Below are 16,921 nucleotides of genomic sequence, written 5' to 3' on the forward strand. Positions count from 1 at the left end.
TGCCCACAGGCTTACAATCTAAAAGACATGACACAAAAGGAAAGGGGATTGGGAGGGAGGAGGAGGAGGGGGAAAAGGAAAGCAAATTCAGGCACTACAATCTTAATTGCAAAGTTCAGCAGTTACAGTTGACAGCAGGAAGGAGGGGGCTCTCAGCTGGAGCTGGACCCAGGCACAGTGGAGAGGTGCCTGGCTGCTGCTTCCTCCCTCACTGGTGGCCTCTGCAGAGACAGTTGACAGCAGGAGGGAGGGGGCTCTCAGCTGGAGCTGGACCCAGGCACGGTGGAGAGGTGCCTGGCTGCTGCTTCCTCCCTCACTGGTGGCCTCTCCAGAGACAGTTGACAGCAGGAGGGAGGGGGCTCTCAGCTGAAGCTGGACCCAGGCACAGTGGAGAGGTGCCTGGCTGCTGCTTCCTCCCTCACTGGTGGCCTCTGCAGAGACAGTTGACAGCAGGAGGGAGGGGGCTCTCAGCTGGAGCTGGACCCAGGCACGGTGGAGAGGTGCCTGGCTGCTGCTTCCTCCCTCACTGGTGGCCTCTGCAGACAGTTGGTAGCAGGAGGGAGGGGGCTCTCAGCTGAAGCTGGACCCAGGCACAGTGGAGAGGTGCCTGGCTGCTGCTTCCTCCCTCACTGGTGGCCTCTGCAGAGACAGTTGACAGCAGGAGGGAGGGGGCTGTCAGCTGAAGCTGGACCCAGGCACAGTGGAGAGGTGCCTGGCTGCTGCTTCCTCCCTCACTGGTGGCCTCTGCAGAGACAGTTGACAGCAGGAGGGAGGGGGCTCTCAGCTGGAGCTGGACCCAGGCACGGTGGAGAGGTGCCTGGCTGCTGCTTCCTCCCTCACTGGTGGCCTCTGCAGAGACAGTTGACAGCAGGAGGGAGGGGGCTCTCAGCTGAAGCTGGACCCAGGCACAGTGGAGAGGTGCCTGGCTGCTGCTTCCTCCCTCACTGGTGGCCTCTGCAGAGACAGTTGACAGCAGGAGGGAGGGGGCTCTCAGCTGGAGCTGGACCCAGGCACGGTGGAGAGGTGCCTGGCTGCTGCTTCCTCCCTCACTGGTGGCCTCTCCAGAGACAGCCCTTGGTGGTTTAAAGGCAGGGTATAAATCAAATCAAAGAATAAACAATCAAGGCCATCTCATTTAATAGCACCGTCATTACAGAGCCTCTTGTGGTGCAGAGTGGTAAGCGGCAGTTACTGCAGCCAAAACTCTCCCCATGGCCTGAGTTCGATCCCAGCGGAAGCTGGTTCTCAGGCGGTCGACTCAGCCTTCCATCCTTCCGAGGTCGGTAAAATGAGTCACCCAGCTAGCTGGGGGAAAGGTAACTGTGACTTGGGGAAGGCAATGGCAAACCACCCCGCTACGAAGTCTGCCAAGAAAACGTCAGCGAAGGCAGACGTCCCTCTATGAGTCAGCAATGACTCAAGTGCTGGCAGGAGAGGTTCCTTTCCTTTCCGTTACAGGGTGGGCGGAGCAAGTTAAGGGGAAACAGCAAATCCTATCTTATGTGCTGAGAAGCCAGAAATAGCTCCTTGACTGCCGCTGAGAGGCACTACGGGTGAGGTAGGCTATAGCAGTGACGACATTATTGTGCGACAGGCTATAACAATGACGACACAAGTGGGGCATGTGCAGACATGTGGAGCCGAAATGCTCGAGCCCCTGCCGCTCTCACCTTGGTTCTTTCGGGGGCCCCCCTCTGCTGTTTAATTGGCTTGACCTCATTAGAACCCGCCCCTTTTCACCCCCTCTCCGTTTTGTCGATTGGCTCGTGAGGGCCCAGGCGCCTCGGCGGTTTCTGAACGACGGGCCGTTGCCCCTGCCCTCCTCTCGTCCCATTGGCTGCCTCCCACCCTGTGCTCTGGCCCCGCCTCCTCTCAGCTGTCTCCCCTCCAGCCACCATGTACCGCTCGCTGCCTTCTCTCCAGCGCTTTTGCTGCGCCAGGGGCGTCCGCCACGCGCACCAGCTGCCCCCGCGCGCCGCCCTGCCGCTCCGCCCGCGTGGTCGCCCCCAGCAACGGAGAATGGTGAGCGCGTGGCCGAGTCCCTCGTGCCCGGAGTGGGAGGGGGAGAGGCGCGCAGGGGGGTGACTTTGAACGGCCTCTGCAGGCGCGCTCCTCAGGGCACCTTGGCGGCAGCTTCCCCGCCTTCTCTCCCCACCCCACCAACCCCGGGGGGGTGAAGACGGGAGGGGCGCAAGGCGACGCTGCGGGCGCCCGTGGCCTCTGCTTGATAGCGGGGGACCCGGTTATAACATCACGTCGAAGGCTGCCCGTAACTCTTTCCAGAGGGGGTAGCGACGTGACTCTGCTGCAACACCAACAGCGGGGTCTTGTGGCCCCTTAAAGACTAACGAATTTATAATGGCATACAAGGGAGGAGATCTTTTCCCAAGGCTGTTTTAATAGTAATATTCTGTTTAAAAAGTGCTTTTTAAAACCTGGTGGTGGTGAAGATTTCTGGCTGAACATATGAATCAGTATTTCCTTCTACCACTACGGTTTCCTTCATAGCATCACTGAGTGAGAGGTATTCTTCCTATGCGTGCTGCAAGATGTGTATTTCTGACTATCTTATACTGATCCAATATTCTTGATTTGTGTATTATTATTATTATTATTATATTTATTATTATATTTATTATATTTATTTGATGCCATGTTTCTCGCCTGCCCAAGGGCCTCTACTTCCCTTGCTCGGCTTCGTCCATTCTCTTCTGCTGCCCCTTACGCCTGGAACGCTCTTCCAGAACATTTGAGAACTACAAGTTCAACCGCAGCTTTTAAAGCTCAACTAAAAACTTTTCTTTTTCCTAAAGCTTTTAAAACTTGATGTTGTGCAGACTTCTACTGTTACTTTCTACTGTTAGTTTTACCCTACCCTGTGCCTGCTTACCCTACCCTGGTACCTGTTGGCATTCTCTTCCCCTCCTTATTGTTTTACTATGATTTTATTAGATTGTAAGCCTATGCGGCAGGGTCTTGCTATTTACTGTTTTACTCTGTACAGCACCATGTACACTGATGGTGCTATATAAATAAATAATAATAATAATAATAATAATAATAATAATAATAGTATCCTGCCTTTTGCCCAATGCTGGGCCTCAAGGCGGCCTTACAAAGTTTAAAACATACATTGGGGCGGGGGGAGGGGAACAAAACCATAAACGTTTAAAATACACAACAAAATTATAAGACATTAACATAGATGGAGGGCCAGATTATTCTCCAAAGGCCTGCTGGAACAAAAAAGTTTTAGCCTGCTTCCGAAAGCCCATCAAGGAGGGAGCCAGCCTAGCTTCCCCGGGAAGAGAGTTCCAAAGCACTGGAGCAGAATTAGCAGTTTTAACAAAAATATTCAGAAACCTACTAGAATGTAAATACGTATTTGAATGCTAAACTGAAATTATTGTATTTTTCAGTAAACCTTGATCTTCTCCTGTGACTTAATGTTGTGGTCCAATATTGACACAGTTAACTTTTAATAGGCAAAAGTACAAATATGGTTAAGTTGCTTAAACATTGAACTGTGCCTTGGCAAGAATGCATCGTGGAGAAACTTATCTGTTCGGTGTTGTTTCTCTGAGCTTGGGAAGAGCAAGTTTATAACAGATTTGTAGTAAAATCTGTGGCTATAAGAATTAGAAAGCTAAACTCTAAGATCTGGATGGTTACAACTATTCCTGTGAAGCTATGTGCTATTAGAGATAACTTGATCAGAATGGTTCACACCTGGAGATTAATAGATCCAAGTAATTTTCTGAGAGCTCTGGCAGATCTTCTGTAGCCATAGTGATTCTGTTGATGACTTGGTCCATCTCTGGAATTTGGGCATGACTTAGGCTTGAGACACAATTGCTCCTAAGCACCCTCTTTTCCCTGGTAGAGCTGGTGGGGGACTTTGGCTTACTGTAGAGCTGGGAGTAATGAAGCAAAAAGGGAGACAGCTCGAGTGATGCTGGAGGAAAACTTGTAGCTATTTTTGGGGCCTTCACATCTCTAAAACAAATGAACACCCCCCTTCCCCCCCCCCAGTTTTTTTCATGGCCCTTCAGATCTTGCAGTGGAATGTGATCCTTTCCTAATGAAGCATTTGCCATCCAGACATCTAGCTCTATCCTAGCCATCTTAATTAGCCAGGATGGGAAGGTTCAAGCAAGCAGGAAGTCAGCCAAAAATTTCTAAGAAACATGTCCACATTCCCAGGTAAAAAAACCCTGAAAGGTAACCATCAAAACATGACAAGAAGAAATGTCCAGTAATGTCCAGAACAAATGGAGTCTAAGTAAGAACAGTCACAAGTGCTTTTAATTGCAAAATGCTTCTCAAACTGTTCAAAGTGAATTTCTGAGAGCCCCCCCCCCCCAAATCTCCCTCTGAGGACCAAGTATAACAGGTTCTTCATTACTCAGAACAACTCCGTTGGATGACACTGAGCATATGCAATTATGGTGGCAAAGTAAGAGCTCTTTGCCACTTTTGCTACCATAGATTAGGCCCTAGAATTGGCACCAGTCTGTGTTCAGTCATATTTATCATAAGATTGGGATGAAATTGCCTTCATCATCTTAAAATACTTTAACTAAATAAAAAAGCTGGTTTCATAACTGCAGTCCATTCAGAAGAGCTATACCCACCTCTGGTGGCTTCCACTGCTGTGACACTGTCCTCTCCCTCTGAGTGTCAGACCTCTGCTGTTTTTGAACCCTGACTTGGCACTTTCTTGAATACTGCTTTTCAATACTTTCCTGGTGTAAAATAGGTCCACAAGTCTTTTTCTTTTTGTGGGCAACTTTAATTGCATCCTACCACCTACTTAATTCTTAAGGAGTGTGTTTGCTTTCTTTTCATTCTGGCATTCTTTTCATTGTCTCATGTTAATTAGTTATCTTGATTGGTGGCTAACTCGCCCCTATCCCCGAGGCTAGTATTCATAGTAGCCAAGTATAGTTCACTTATTTACTTAGAGACATTTTACTAGAAATAAAGTTTTTTAATAGTGTACTTTTCCATAGCCTGTCTGGGATCCCTAGAATTGTTTGTTAGTGTATATATGTCTTTTGAGACAGTTCTCTTAAAGACAGTCTAAAAATCATTTCAAATAAGTAACTTTTTATGAGGTAGTTTTAAAAATGTTTAGGTATTCTATATGAATATGTATTTATTGTATGTATTTATTTGATTTATCCCCCACCTTTCTACCAAGGAAGTTGCACTCAACACAGTTTTCCATGTGTCTTTGGTGTTGTTTCTGATATACTTCTTCATTTTAACTGTGAGTTTTCTTCTTCTTCTGTAGGCTAGTCAAAACTCTTTTAGAATAGAATATGATACCTTTGGTGAACTCAAAGTTCCAAATGACAAGTATTACGGTGCACAGACTGTGAGATCCACAATGAATTTTAAGATTGGAGGTGTGACTGAACGAATGCCAGTAAGTAATTCAAACCTAAATTTATTCTATGAAACCAAGCTCAAGCTCTAGTACAGAATTAAGGGATTGGGAGCAACCGTTAGAAATGTGTCCCTCTTCTCACATCTGCCTCTCATACACAAACCTGGGTAGAGATGAGCAGGGGAATCCATGAGAGAGTGGGACAGTGCACAAACAGGCACCCTATTCTTAATCCTTTAACACTGGTCCAGGTTATCTGTACACCAGACCTAACGTGCCTTTAATGTTTTCCCATATACATTTATATACTTCAAAATGAGTCAACAAAGTTAATCAGTATTAGATAAATTTAGCAGTCAGTTAAAAAAAAAACAAATCTTGGACAGCTTATTTCGGTGAGTTGGGGGAGCAACGTGGATAGACAGTTGAGATTGGTGTAGGAACATTTGCCCTGATGTTGCTCTCTGCTAGATAATAGTGGTTTTTTGATTCACGTGAACACATTTCTCTTCTAGTAGTGACCATTCTTTGGTAGTTTGCTGTGAAATTGCTATCAGGAGGTCAGTTTTTTGGGGTAGAATTTTATCATGTGAACATGTCCCATCAGTGGGGTGAAGGGTGGAAAGGGATAACCACATTTAGCTATGTGAGTTGGGTCTGTTTAGAAGGAAAGACACAAGCAAAAAGGCTTCCTATATTTTACGTGTATGTATAATTTCACAATTCTTAAGATTATTCTTTTAAAACATAGGTCCAAGTAATAAGAGCTTTTGGTATCCTAAAACGAGCAGCTGCTGAAGTAAACCAGGATTATGGTCTTGAGCCAAAGATTGCTAATGCTATTATAAAGGCAGCAGATGAGGTAAGAGGGATTATGCGCACAGGAACTTACAGCAGCAAAAAAGTTTTGGTTTTGGAGACTGCTGAAGATAACTTTATTTCAAGAAGCCTTCCTTGACTGACCAATCACAATTTTAATGGTATTTTGTTTTTTAAAACCTCATGCAGTGTTTTCTTCTTTTTATCTTTTATTGTTCCCTGCTCCGGGAACTGTTGTGTTGTGGAGTTTTATATAAATGTTTTAAATAACTAAATAAAAGAACCATCTGTGGCTTCTGAAATTTTGCATTTAACATTGTTATTTAGGAATTACGATGATGTTTTCATCATAAGAGATGAAGAAAATTGTGTATCAGTAAACACAGGGAAACACTATAATAGGTCTCTGTTTGCCTGTCATCTTTTAGATCCCTGGATATAAGAAAACATTGTAGATTATTCATTTAAGACTATGGTTGTGTTCTTCTTTCTGGTGTTATACTTAATATAACTGTACTAGTACTTCACTCACTGCAAAATTAGTCTTGCACAATAATATTATATTATGTGTAACCCAGCTTCTCTGAATTGAATCGTTTTGCTCATTCTTGCTTATTTTGATAAGTTGCAGAGATCTATGATGATACAAGCTTTGTATTACAACAGTGAGGGGGAGGCAAGTAAAGTAGTGTAAACACAGCTAATCAAAGAAACTGAATACTGTGATTTACGGATTTAAAACCTAGAGCTTAAAAGTTAACTCATCTCTGTTCAATTTTACCATTGCATTAAGTTTAAGTTCAATAGTGTTTTTATACATTAATGGTACTTTAAAAACAATGAGTAACAATCAAATGTGTATTGCTTTGTAGGTATCTGAAGGTAAATTAAATGATCATTTTCCTTTGGTGGTGTGGCAAACCGGATCTGGAACTCAGACCAACATGAATGTTAATGAAGTCATCAGCAATAGAGCCATTGAGATACTGGGTGGTAAACTGGGGAGCAAGGACCCAGTGCATCCTAACGACCATGTTAATAAAAGCCAGGTCACTATGTGCTTTTTCCAAACCATTTTTTTCTGTTTACATTAGGAAGTCTGTCCTAAAAGGTCAAGATATTTATCAAATGGGGTTTGTTTGGCTGGTATCAAATATGGGGGCTGTTTCGGGGGTGGGGGGAGGAACCTTCAATTTTGGGGCATGGCTTATAGGAAGCTATTTTGTGACCAACTTCCAAAACACACTTGAACAAAATGAGCAATGAATTGCCTTTAAAACTCTTCAGATTACTTGTTTGAGATGCTGACTTGTTCTTTGCTACATAAAAAGACTGACATAGAAATCAGTAACTGACCATGACTTCCTTGTACCAGATAATGCGTATACATAGTATTCCCCATTATTTCCTATGTGAAATTGCTTTCCTTAAACTGTCTGTCACTTGGGGCTGTGACATTTATTATTTGTGCTCCTGGTTGTGCTAACAGTACAATTAGCATCATAAATGGGGTGGGGGGTGGCAGGTACCTGGTTTCTCATAGCCAAAGTGTTTTCTTACTTTATTGTGCAGCCAGGGATCCCATTCTTGTGAGATGTTTAGATTGATTGTCACCAAAGAAAGGCTAAAATAACTTTGTCATCTTTGAATCTTAACAGAGTTCAAATGACACATTTCCAACAGCAATGCATATTGCTGCTGCACAGGAGGTTCATGAAGTGTTGTTACCAGGGTTACAGAAGCTTCAGGATGCCCTTGATGACAAGTCAAAAGAATTTTCCAAAGTTATTAAAATTGGACGTACTCATACACAGGATGCAGTTCCCCTTACGCTTGGGCAGGTACAAATCATTTGACAATTTAACCTTGTATAAAAATACTATCCTGTTCTGGTTGGGAACCTTTGCAAATATTAATAGTTCCTTCTCACTCAAAGGGTGATTAGTGGCTCACTTATTTTAAGTATTTGTCATGTGACATGAGAATGATTTGACCAATAATATGATCCTGTCCGTGTCTCCTCTTTCCCCTTCCAAGGAATTTAGTGCTTATGTGCAACAAGTCAAATATGGTATCATTAGGATCAAATCAGCCATGCCTAGGATCTATGAGCTGGCAGCTGGTGGCACTGCAGTTGGCACAGGACTGAACACACGAATTGGTTTTGCTGAGAAGGTGGCTGCTAAGGTGGCTGCACTCACAGGTAAGAAGGGACATGAGAGAAATTACCCTCATGGCTTGCTCCCAACTTACTAGAAGAGAATTGTAGAAGTCACATGGGAACAATGAATGAAAATAGATCAGACAGTGATACATCTTCTAGCAAGAAAAATCAGGACTGTTCCCTAGTCCCCTCCTTTTGTATTTCATCCGCTAAGCTGCTTTATAAATCATGGTCCTGCATGTAGCAAAGTTGCAAACTTGATCAACCTGCTATTTCCTAGGTCAACAAGGCTGTCAAGTGAACCGTTGTCAAAGCTAGAAATTTATTCTGAATCTTTGGATATTTTCCATTCTATGTACAAATTACTCTACTGGGGGCATAAATGGTTTGGGAGCTGCCTCATTGGAAGGTCGAGCTATTAGATTCAGTGTGTGATTTGTAATTGGGTATTTTGACCCTTAGTTTGTGTTTCATTTCTCAGTTGACCTTTCCTTTGTCCATTAATTATTAGCCTGGAAACAAGGACTGTTTAACAGTAACTTTATGAATATTTATTCAAATCCCACAGAGTGAGCTGTACATGTAAATCAATATAGTTTAATTTTAAAATCGTCTATTAACTGTACGTCATATGGAAGAGAAGATGGACGGAGTGCTGATGTTGCTTTACTGAATTTTAAAAATTGTCTTTTTTCTTAGGCTTGCCCTTTGTTACTGCTCCCAACAAATTTGAAGCCCTTGCTGCTCATGATGCCCTGGTTGAACTAAGTGGGGCAATGAACACTGTGGCTTGCAGCCTCATGAAGATAGCGAATGACATCCGTTTCCTTGGTTCTGGACCACGGTCTGGACTTGGGGAGCTAATCTTGCCTGAAAATGAACCTGGAAGCAGCATTATGCCAGGTAACAAAGCCAAGGACAAATTTTCTTGTGAGCTTTGTGTTTGTAATGTATATTAAGTTATTGTGACTTATTACAACATCACATGTTCATCAAATTTTGTCTTCAAATGATGCTATTTTTCTGCTGCCAATGTATGGGAATAGGTTGGAGTAGCGTGACAGACTGACACAAACATGTTATATAGAAATTTTGCTCCTGAATGTTTAGATTCTCTGGGCAGGCTTGTGGTAACAGGTTAAAATGAAGAGTAGATAAATGAGTCTTCGGTAATTCTGGGAGATAAAACATTTTAACTGATATTAGCTGTCGATTATTAGCTGGTAGAACACAGTTAATTTTAGCTTCAATCCATTAGCATATTTTGCATAATACCAGACATTGCATGGATTTTTAATAAATGCATGGATGCCAGTATTTATCTTACTGTAACTGAATCCTCAAATTATTGGTGTCAAATAGGACCCTAAATCTGCCTCTGAAACATTTTGATTTGGGGTTTCTTGCTTTCATTAGAATTTTTGAGCTTCTGCCAGTCACATAAATAAGCCCTGCTTGCTATGCATTTACATCCAAGCTTCCTTGTATAATTTCTTTGAGTGATATGTTAGTTACTCATTTGTAAGTATTCCCCTTGAGGGAATAAATAAGCAGAAAAGAATCATTAAAAACAGTGACTGAGAAATCAATTTAAGGACTCTTCCTTTTCCTCACCCCACCACTTTTACAGGAAAGGTGAACCCTACTCAGTGTGAAGCCATAACTATGGTGGCAGCTCAGGTGATGGGAAATCATGTTGCTGTTACAGTAGGCGGAAGCAATGGCCACTTTGAGTTGAATGTCTTCAAGCCCATGATTGTAAGTTTGACGAGGTTCTGATAATATAAACTAGTTAGCACCAGAGGATTATATCAGTATATGTGATAGAGGCTAAAGAATTGTAATAGTAGTGAATAATTGAATTTTGTTGGATTCGCATCATGTACACAAGCTTATTTCAATTTTTGGCCCTAACATTCCACTGCAGCCTTTATGCATCAGAGTCAGAGCTACTGTCTGACATGCAGTTCATCTATTCCCTCTGATGCTTAAACAACAATGATTATGTTGACTCTTTAGCTTGGTTTGCTGTCCATTTCTATATTGCTTAGCAATGTTTACAAAGCAACCTTGCATTATTATCAGAGCTCTTGTCGATTCTGTACAATTACAGTATTTTATATTAGGTGCAGAACTGGCTTCCTTAGAATCACTACTTTTATTTTTAAAATGTAATGTCTTACAGCCTCAGAAAGAACCTTTAAAAATGTAGGCAGCATTTGATAAAATCTCCCAACTGGGTCAAAGAGGTCAAGAGGTGGCAGCTTCATTACTTTTTAAAACTACTTGCTCCTTACCACAAAAAGAATAAATTTTCCAGATTAAATTATGCAAACTAGGCAAATAGGCACTTTTTATTAACTTATATAACTTAGGTTACAGAGTTCAGCTTTTGTAGTACAGATTCAATTATTGATAATTATCTCTGCTGCTTCTGAAATAACTCTGTTAATGGCATGAGGAAAATATTAAGACTTTTAAGTTGCAAGTTCATAATTTTAATAGTTTTGCAAAGGACTGATAAAATTAAATGCTATGGGGCACTAGCTTAAAAATGTGTGGGTTTTTTTTAGTTTTTCCAGACTATGTCCTTACTCTTTGTAAAACTATATATCCTAAGCCAAGGTTTTCAAATGTATAGTTTTATCAAGTACCCCCGTAGAAGCTTACAGCTATGAGAGTGACACGTACCCTTCCAAAAAGGATGAAAGCTTACTCATGGTTTAGTAAGTGTTCCATCTCTACGATTGTGTGCCATAATAATCTACTTTTCAAAACTTATGGGCAGAAAATTTTGAAACTAAAAGCAGTGTAGTTTTTGAGTATCAATTCTGGAAACTATCTTTGTTATATTCCTTTGTCATACCAAATTCTGAAGTCCTTCTATGTTCAGAAAACAGTTAAGTGCTTTAGAAATACTCTCTTAAAGGCTCAGTTCAGACAACACATTTCTCAACAGTGACTTTAGAACTCCATTGGTGGTGTTTTTACACCACCTTTGAGAAATGTGTTGTCTGGCGGGAAAAAGAGTTCCTGCACAACCGGTGTGTTGTGTGGCGGGCCCCGTGGAGTTTTCCGTTGCGTTGACTTAACTTTTCCCACTGGCTACAGATTTCCCTGGAAAGAGCAGCGAAAGGAGCGAGTGCCGCTCTAGGAGAGCTGCCAGGATTTTTTTTGCAGCAATGGCTGTTGGGATACCATCGGGAGGACCGGGGGAGGGTGGAGGAACTGTCAGTCAAATGTCACGATGGATTTTTACTCAACTCCACGGTAGCCCACAGTCACACAACAGTGAAGTTAGAACATGTTGTGTGGCGAGTACCTCCTAATACCTCAACCGTTGAATGGAGTTTTCACACTGTGTTGACTAATGTGTTGTCTGAACTGAGCCAAAGTCTTCTAATGAGATCCCACTTCCAATTGGGGTAAAACCATAAAAGTCTTCAAAACGTTTGGCATTCTAAGTAGTATTGTAGTGTTGCACAGAGTGAAAGTTTTGTAGAGCAAAAATCAATAAGCTTCTGTCAAACTTCTAATTATTTTTCATTTATTTAGATTAAAAATGTGCTACACTCTGCACGTATCCTAGGAGATGCCTCTGTTTCTTTCACTGACAATTGTGTAATTGGAATACAAGCCAACACAGAGAGGATCAACAAACTAATGAGTGAGTCACTGATGTTGGTGACTGCCCTTAATCCCCACATAGGTAAGTCTCTAACCAATGCCGGTCTTGTATTTGTGGTGCTTAAAATATAGGTATTTGAAAAATGTGCTTGAGCTGATTTCAGAGACCTAGAATAATAATTTGCTAGGTCTGAAAGACAGGCAGGAGAATTTCTTGATAAGTGGAAAATGCAAGGGCAACATTTAAATGGGACTTAATAGTATGTAAGTCCCATTTAACTCAATTGGGTTTATACTTCAGTAAAAATCCCTAGAAACATGCTGCACATGTGCTAAGATTAGATATTCAATGATATGCAAGACCTCTAAATAGCATAATTTCCATGTTCTGCATAGTGCATAAAAGACTGATAATGTAGTAGTAAATATTTATAATAATAATATATTTTTTAATTACAATAGGCACCTTAGATTTCAGAAGCTAAAGATGATAATATCTTTGGCTGTGTTTTCCCCTGATTTTTACACCTTTTAAAATTCATAACCTAATTTTAATTACATTTTTATCTCATTGAGTAAGTTGCTCAATTCTTGCATTCTCATCAACTTTTCACAATCCTAAATTTTGGAATTTTAATAACGATTTAGCGTTTGGGACATGATCTGGCCAAAACAAAACAGTCTTAAAACTTAATTATTTTAATGCGAGAGTGAAGCATTACCTCTCTCATAGAAATCATTGGGTCTTAAAAGTACTCAACTTCAGATCATGCTCAAATTAGTTTACTGGTAACAATATTGAATTTTATTTCCCTTAACCTGTATTGTCATATCTTTATTGTTTCTTTGTTAATTTCTTAAAGCAACCAAACTGCTTCCCTGTCAACTTTATTAAGTATTTTATTTTGTTTACCATTCCTTTTCCCACTACAAGAATACTGAGCCCCAAGAGGCAAAGCCAACAGCAAAACTCTTGGCAGTGTGTATATATGATTACAACTTAGGGGAGGAGGAATCTTCTTTTGAGTTGGAATTTTTCTTTCAATAAATGATTGAATTTTTTAAAATAAAACTATATATTTATTAAATTAAAAAGAGACTAAAGAAACGTCTTCCTGCTACATAAAATTCTAGCGTATAACTTGATGAATGTAAAAAGTAGGAGTTCCTAGTTGGCTGAGAAAGCTGGTGTCATTTGAATTGTTTCTCCATGACCAATAGATTAATGCTGCAATCCTGTACATACTGGAAGTCAGCCTTGTTGAATTTAGTGCGCCTTACTTCCAATTGGACACACATAGGATTGTGCTGTGTATCTCACATGATTTTTCCTTTTGTATTAGGCTATGACAAGGCGGCCAAGATTGCCAAAACAGCACACAAAGAAGGGGCAACGTTAAAAGAAACTGCGATCAAGCTTGGATTTCTTACATCAGAACAATTTGATCAGTGGGTAAAGCCAGAAGATATGTTGGGTCCTAAGTAATTTTAATAAGTGTGGTGCAAGCAGAAAAAATAAAATTGTATAAACCAACAGTTTTGTTGTTTGCATTTGTTATGAAACCAGTAGTTGTGTTCTTCATCTGAGGTGGCGGTGTTTTCCAAGGTAGGTGCAGTGACATAATTTCAGGTACACTGCAAATATCCCCAAAAAATAAAAATGTTACTATTTTATCTTGCTTACAGTTACCAGGGTTGTTTCTAAGCTGTTCCTCAAATTATTGCAAAGTTGGATATATACTGCTGTCTGTATTCATAAAGGCAACAATGCATGAAACGTCAACATGTCTCTACCAGAGAAAACAAACCACTGTGGTTACTCTACATAAAATTTTATGAACCAGATGAAGTTGTTTGGAGAAGATCTATTGCTACCAAAATCACAGTTGGTAAAACATGTTTAACAGAATAAAGATCCATTTGATACTGAAAATGTATTCTATTTTTTCTGGAAAGGTACATTTCTGCAACTATCTAATCCCACCCAATTTGTGTCATCTACAAATTTGATAAGTGTCTCCGTACTCTGCCCAAGTCACCTATAAAATTTAAAAACAGCAGGACAGAACTCTCCCACACTTCACTTGTCACTTCTCTCCAGGTTGACAAGGAACTATTGTTGATAAACACTTTTTGGTGTAATCCATCATCCAGCTTTAAATCTCACCTAACACTAGCATTGTTTCACTCCCATTTTACCAGCTTGTCAAGAAGAATATCATGTGGGACCTTGTTGAAAGCCTTGCTGAAATCAAGATATACAATGTCCACAGCATTCCTCTGGTCTACCAGGCTAATGACTCCATCAAAAAGGAGATACTGGGTAGCATCCAATGGTACTCCTAAAACCCATTGAAATGAAAAGGACTTAAGTTATTCCTGATTAAGCCTCATTCTACCCACAGTTAGGAGATACCCCAAAAAATGTGTGTGGGGGGGGGAATTCTTGAGAAATTCATGCTGGTTCTTTCAAGCTGACCAGCTGGTAATTGTGTGGATCATTCTCTCCCCTCCACCTTTTGAAGATGGGGACAATTTTTGCCAACCTCTAGTCTTGCAACACTTGACTTGTTCTCTAGCCTTCTGCTGCGCTGTCGCCATCGCACCTTCACAGCAGAAGGGGTAGAGTGGCCCTGAGGGGAGGCGGGGGCTGGGAGATGGTGTCCTCCAACTCCTCCCCCAGGGCCAATTGCAGCCTTCTGCTGCGCTAGATTGGCGCTGGGGGCGGGGACTGGAAGACATATTCCTGGACTTCCGGGACGGTGTCTCCCAGCCATTTTCCCCAGTGAATTGGGGGCCGGTCCCGGTTGCCCCAGTGACCACCGTTTCTCCGGAGGTCTCCGGGGTTTCCCGGTGCATCTGGTCAGCCTATCTAATAATTTTCAAATATTATAGACCGGCTTTAAGATGACATCTGCAAATTCCTTCAGTGCCCTAGGATGCAATTCATCTTGCCCTGAATACTTGAATTCATTTAGCCAGGTGCTTCTATATAACCTCTTTACTTATTTTGGGCTGCAGCTCTTTCCCTAAGTGCAATTTCCTCTGTGAGAAGAAACTGAGGAAATGTGGGAATTGAGCTGTTCCACTTCCTGTTCCTTTCTGATATTTCCCCATCTTTTCTACACAGTGGGCCCTGCACTTCCTTGTTTTTCCTCTTGCTCCAAATATAGCCTGCCCACCCCAGCTCTGTCTTATTCTGAGCTTTACCCCTATGACATTATTCCTACAAGCTTTGGCTACTCATTTGTATTCATCCATGGTGGTTTGCCTCTCCTATTTCCTATACATATCCCTTTTAAATCTGAACACATCAAAAAGCTCCTTATGCAGCTAATCCATTTTCTTTATATGCCTCCCATTTTGTTGCTAATTGGATTGCTTTGTGACACTGAAAACCATTAGTTGTGCACCCTGATTGCTCTCTTACTGGTTTTCCCCCTTGCATGTCATCACATTTCTATACAACCCCATAGCTGAAGATCTCTGGGCAGTTTACAAAGATTAAAAACATTAGTAGATACCTGTACTGTTGTCCCAGTTTCATTCATACTCTTATCCCCAGTACTTGGCATCATGCTGTCTTCTGAGATTTCACTACCACCCTCTGCAAGATTTAAAGCCATCTTAAATCAGGAAACACTGGAAGGCTTGAATTGGTGTCTAAATACAATAATGGATTGGATATGTGATGTGAGTCTTAATCCAGACAGGACATAGGTGCTACTGATCAGCAGAAGAGCTGTGATTTTGCATTCCTTTGAAAGACCAGGCCTGCAGCTTGGGAATGTTGCTGGATCCAGTCCTCCTGAATGTTCAGGTGGATATTGTCACTAAGGTGTGCTTTTGTACATCTTTGGCTGGTGTGCTAGCTATATCCCTTCCTGAACAAAGCAGATCTGGTCAGTCTCATGCATCCAGACTGGATTGTAATATACTTTGAATGGAGCTGCCTCTGAAAAGCAACCAGACACTGGCTGGTGCAAAATGTGGTCACCAGACTAATTTCTGAAGCCCACTTTACTGATCTTAACACCACTTTGGTTTCATCTGCACTGGCTTTCAATTCATTTCAAAGTGCTAGTACTTAGCAGGAAAGACTTATAGTTTGGAACCAGAGTGTCTGAAGAACTGTCTCCTCCTATCATACTGCATTTAACATCAGAGGCATTGCTATACTGTCCACCACTTTCTGGAGCACAATTAGTTGTGAGACAGGGCCTTTGCTTTTGTGTTACCCAGGTTGTGGAATTCCCACTGTCAGTTGGCTCCCTGTTTTTTAAACTTCAAGCAAACTCCTAGGACCTTTTACTTCTGTAGAGCCATTAATGTTGGTTTAAAGTTACGTGTCCCTGTTTTTAATGTTAAACTGTTTTATCCCACTTTTTGTTTTATTGTATGAAACTGGTTTTAGTAGTTTGAACCTCAACCCTAACTATGTTTCCTTGGTGCTGTGTACTACGAAGTGCTTTGTAAGCTGCTTTATTTTTCCAAAGAAAAAACATAAATTTTAAAAATCAACCAATGTAAGCCTTTGTACTGTCTGCTCCTGTGCGTGGTTACTCCGAAGTAATTTCTATCACATTCAATTAAGCTTATTCTGAAGTATGTATAGGGTTGTTACCTTCTGAATAGCCATGCATTCGATTGCGCCTTGACTCCAATGCTATTTATTGTTAAGTAACAGGGGGGTAGGACTGCAACCTTAACACAGTTTGCCCTAATGGGAGTGCATTTTTCCTTCTGCGTTTCAAACAGCGAGAGGACTATTTCGCGAATATCTTTTCTCTTCCATTCCAGGACTTCCCAGGACCACCCCCAACCTAGACCCAGAGCCCTGCCCAAGCCAAGGCGGAAGAGTTCGTCCATATACGATTCCTTCCGCCATCACCTCGCTGCTTTGGGCGGAAACCTCACTT

At 41.7% G+C, this 16,921-nt stretch overlaps 1 protein-coding gene across 1 annotated transcript; it reads left to right on the plus strand.

The window, feature by feature from the left end:
- Positions 1 to 1,890: 1,890 nt before the first annotated feature.
- FH (fumarate hydratase) lies at positions 1,891 to 13,536 on the plus strand. Its single transcript, XM_063131080.1, has 10 exons — positions 1,891 to 2,022; positions 5,297 to 5,431; positions 6,144 to 6,254; positions 7,084 to 7,260; positions 7,870 to 8,052; positions 8,249 to 8,414; positions 9,075 to 9,278; positions 10,006 to 10,133; positions 11,931 to 12,084; positions 13,346 to 13,536. Exons 1-10 carry the CDS (start codon positions 1,897 to 1,899, stop codon positions 13,486 to 13,488), a joined length of 1,527 nt encoding a protein of 508 aa, XP_062987150.1. The 5' UTR covers positions 1,891 to 1,896; the 3' UTR covers positions 13,489 to 13,536.
- Positions 13,537 to 16,921: the final 3,385 nt, after the last annotated feature.

The sequence above is a fragment of the Elgaria multicarinata genome, chromosome 1 (assembly GCF_023053635.1).
Source record: "Elgaria multicarinata webbii isolate HBS135686 ecotype San Diego chromosome 1, rElgMul1.1.pri, whole genome shotgun sequence".
Lineage (NCBI taxonomy): Eukaryota > Metazoa > Chordata > Lepidosauria > Squamata > Anguidae > Elgaria > Elgaria multicarinata.

Coding starts and splice junctions, on each gene's coding strand:
- FH (XM_063131080.1), top strand. CDS start 1,897: ATGTACCGCTCGCTGCCTTCTCTCCAGCGCTTTTGCTGCGCCAGGGGC. Junction 9,279..10,005: donor TGGAAGCAGCATTATGCCAG/GTAACAAAGCCA, acceptor CCACTTTTACAG/GAAAGGTGAACCCTACTCAG. Junction 10,134..11,930: donor ATGTCTTCAAGCCCATGATT/GTAAGTTTGACG, acceptor TCATTTATTTAG/ATTAAAAATGTGCTACACTC.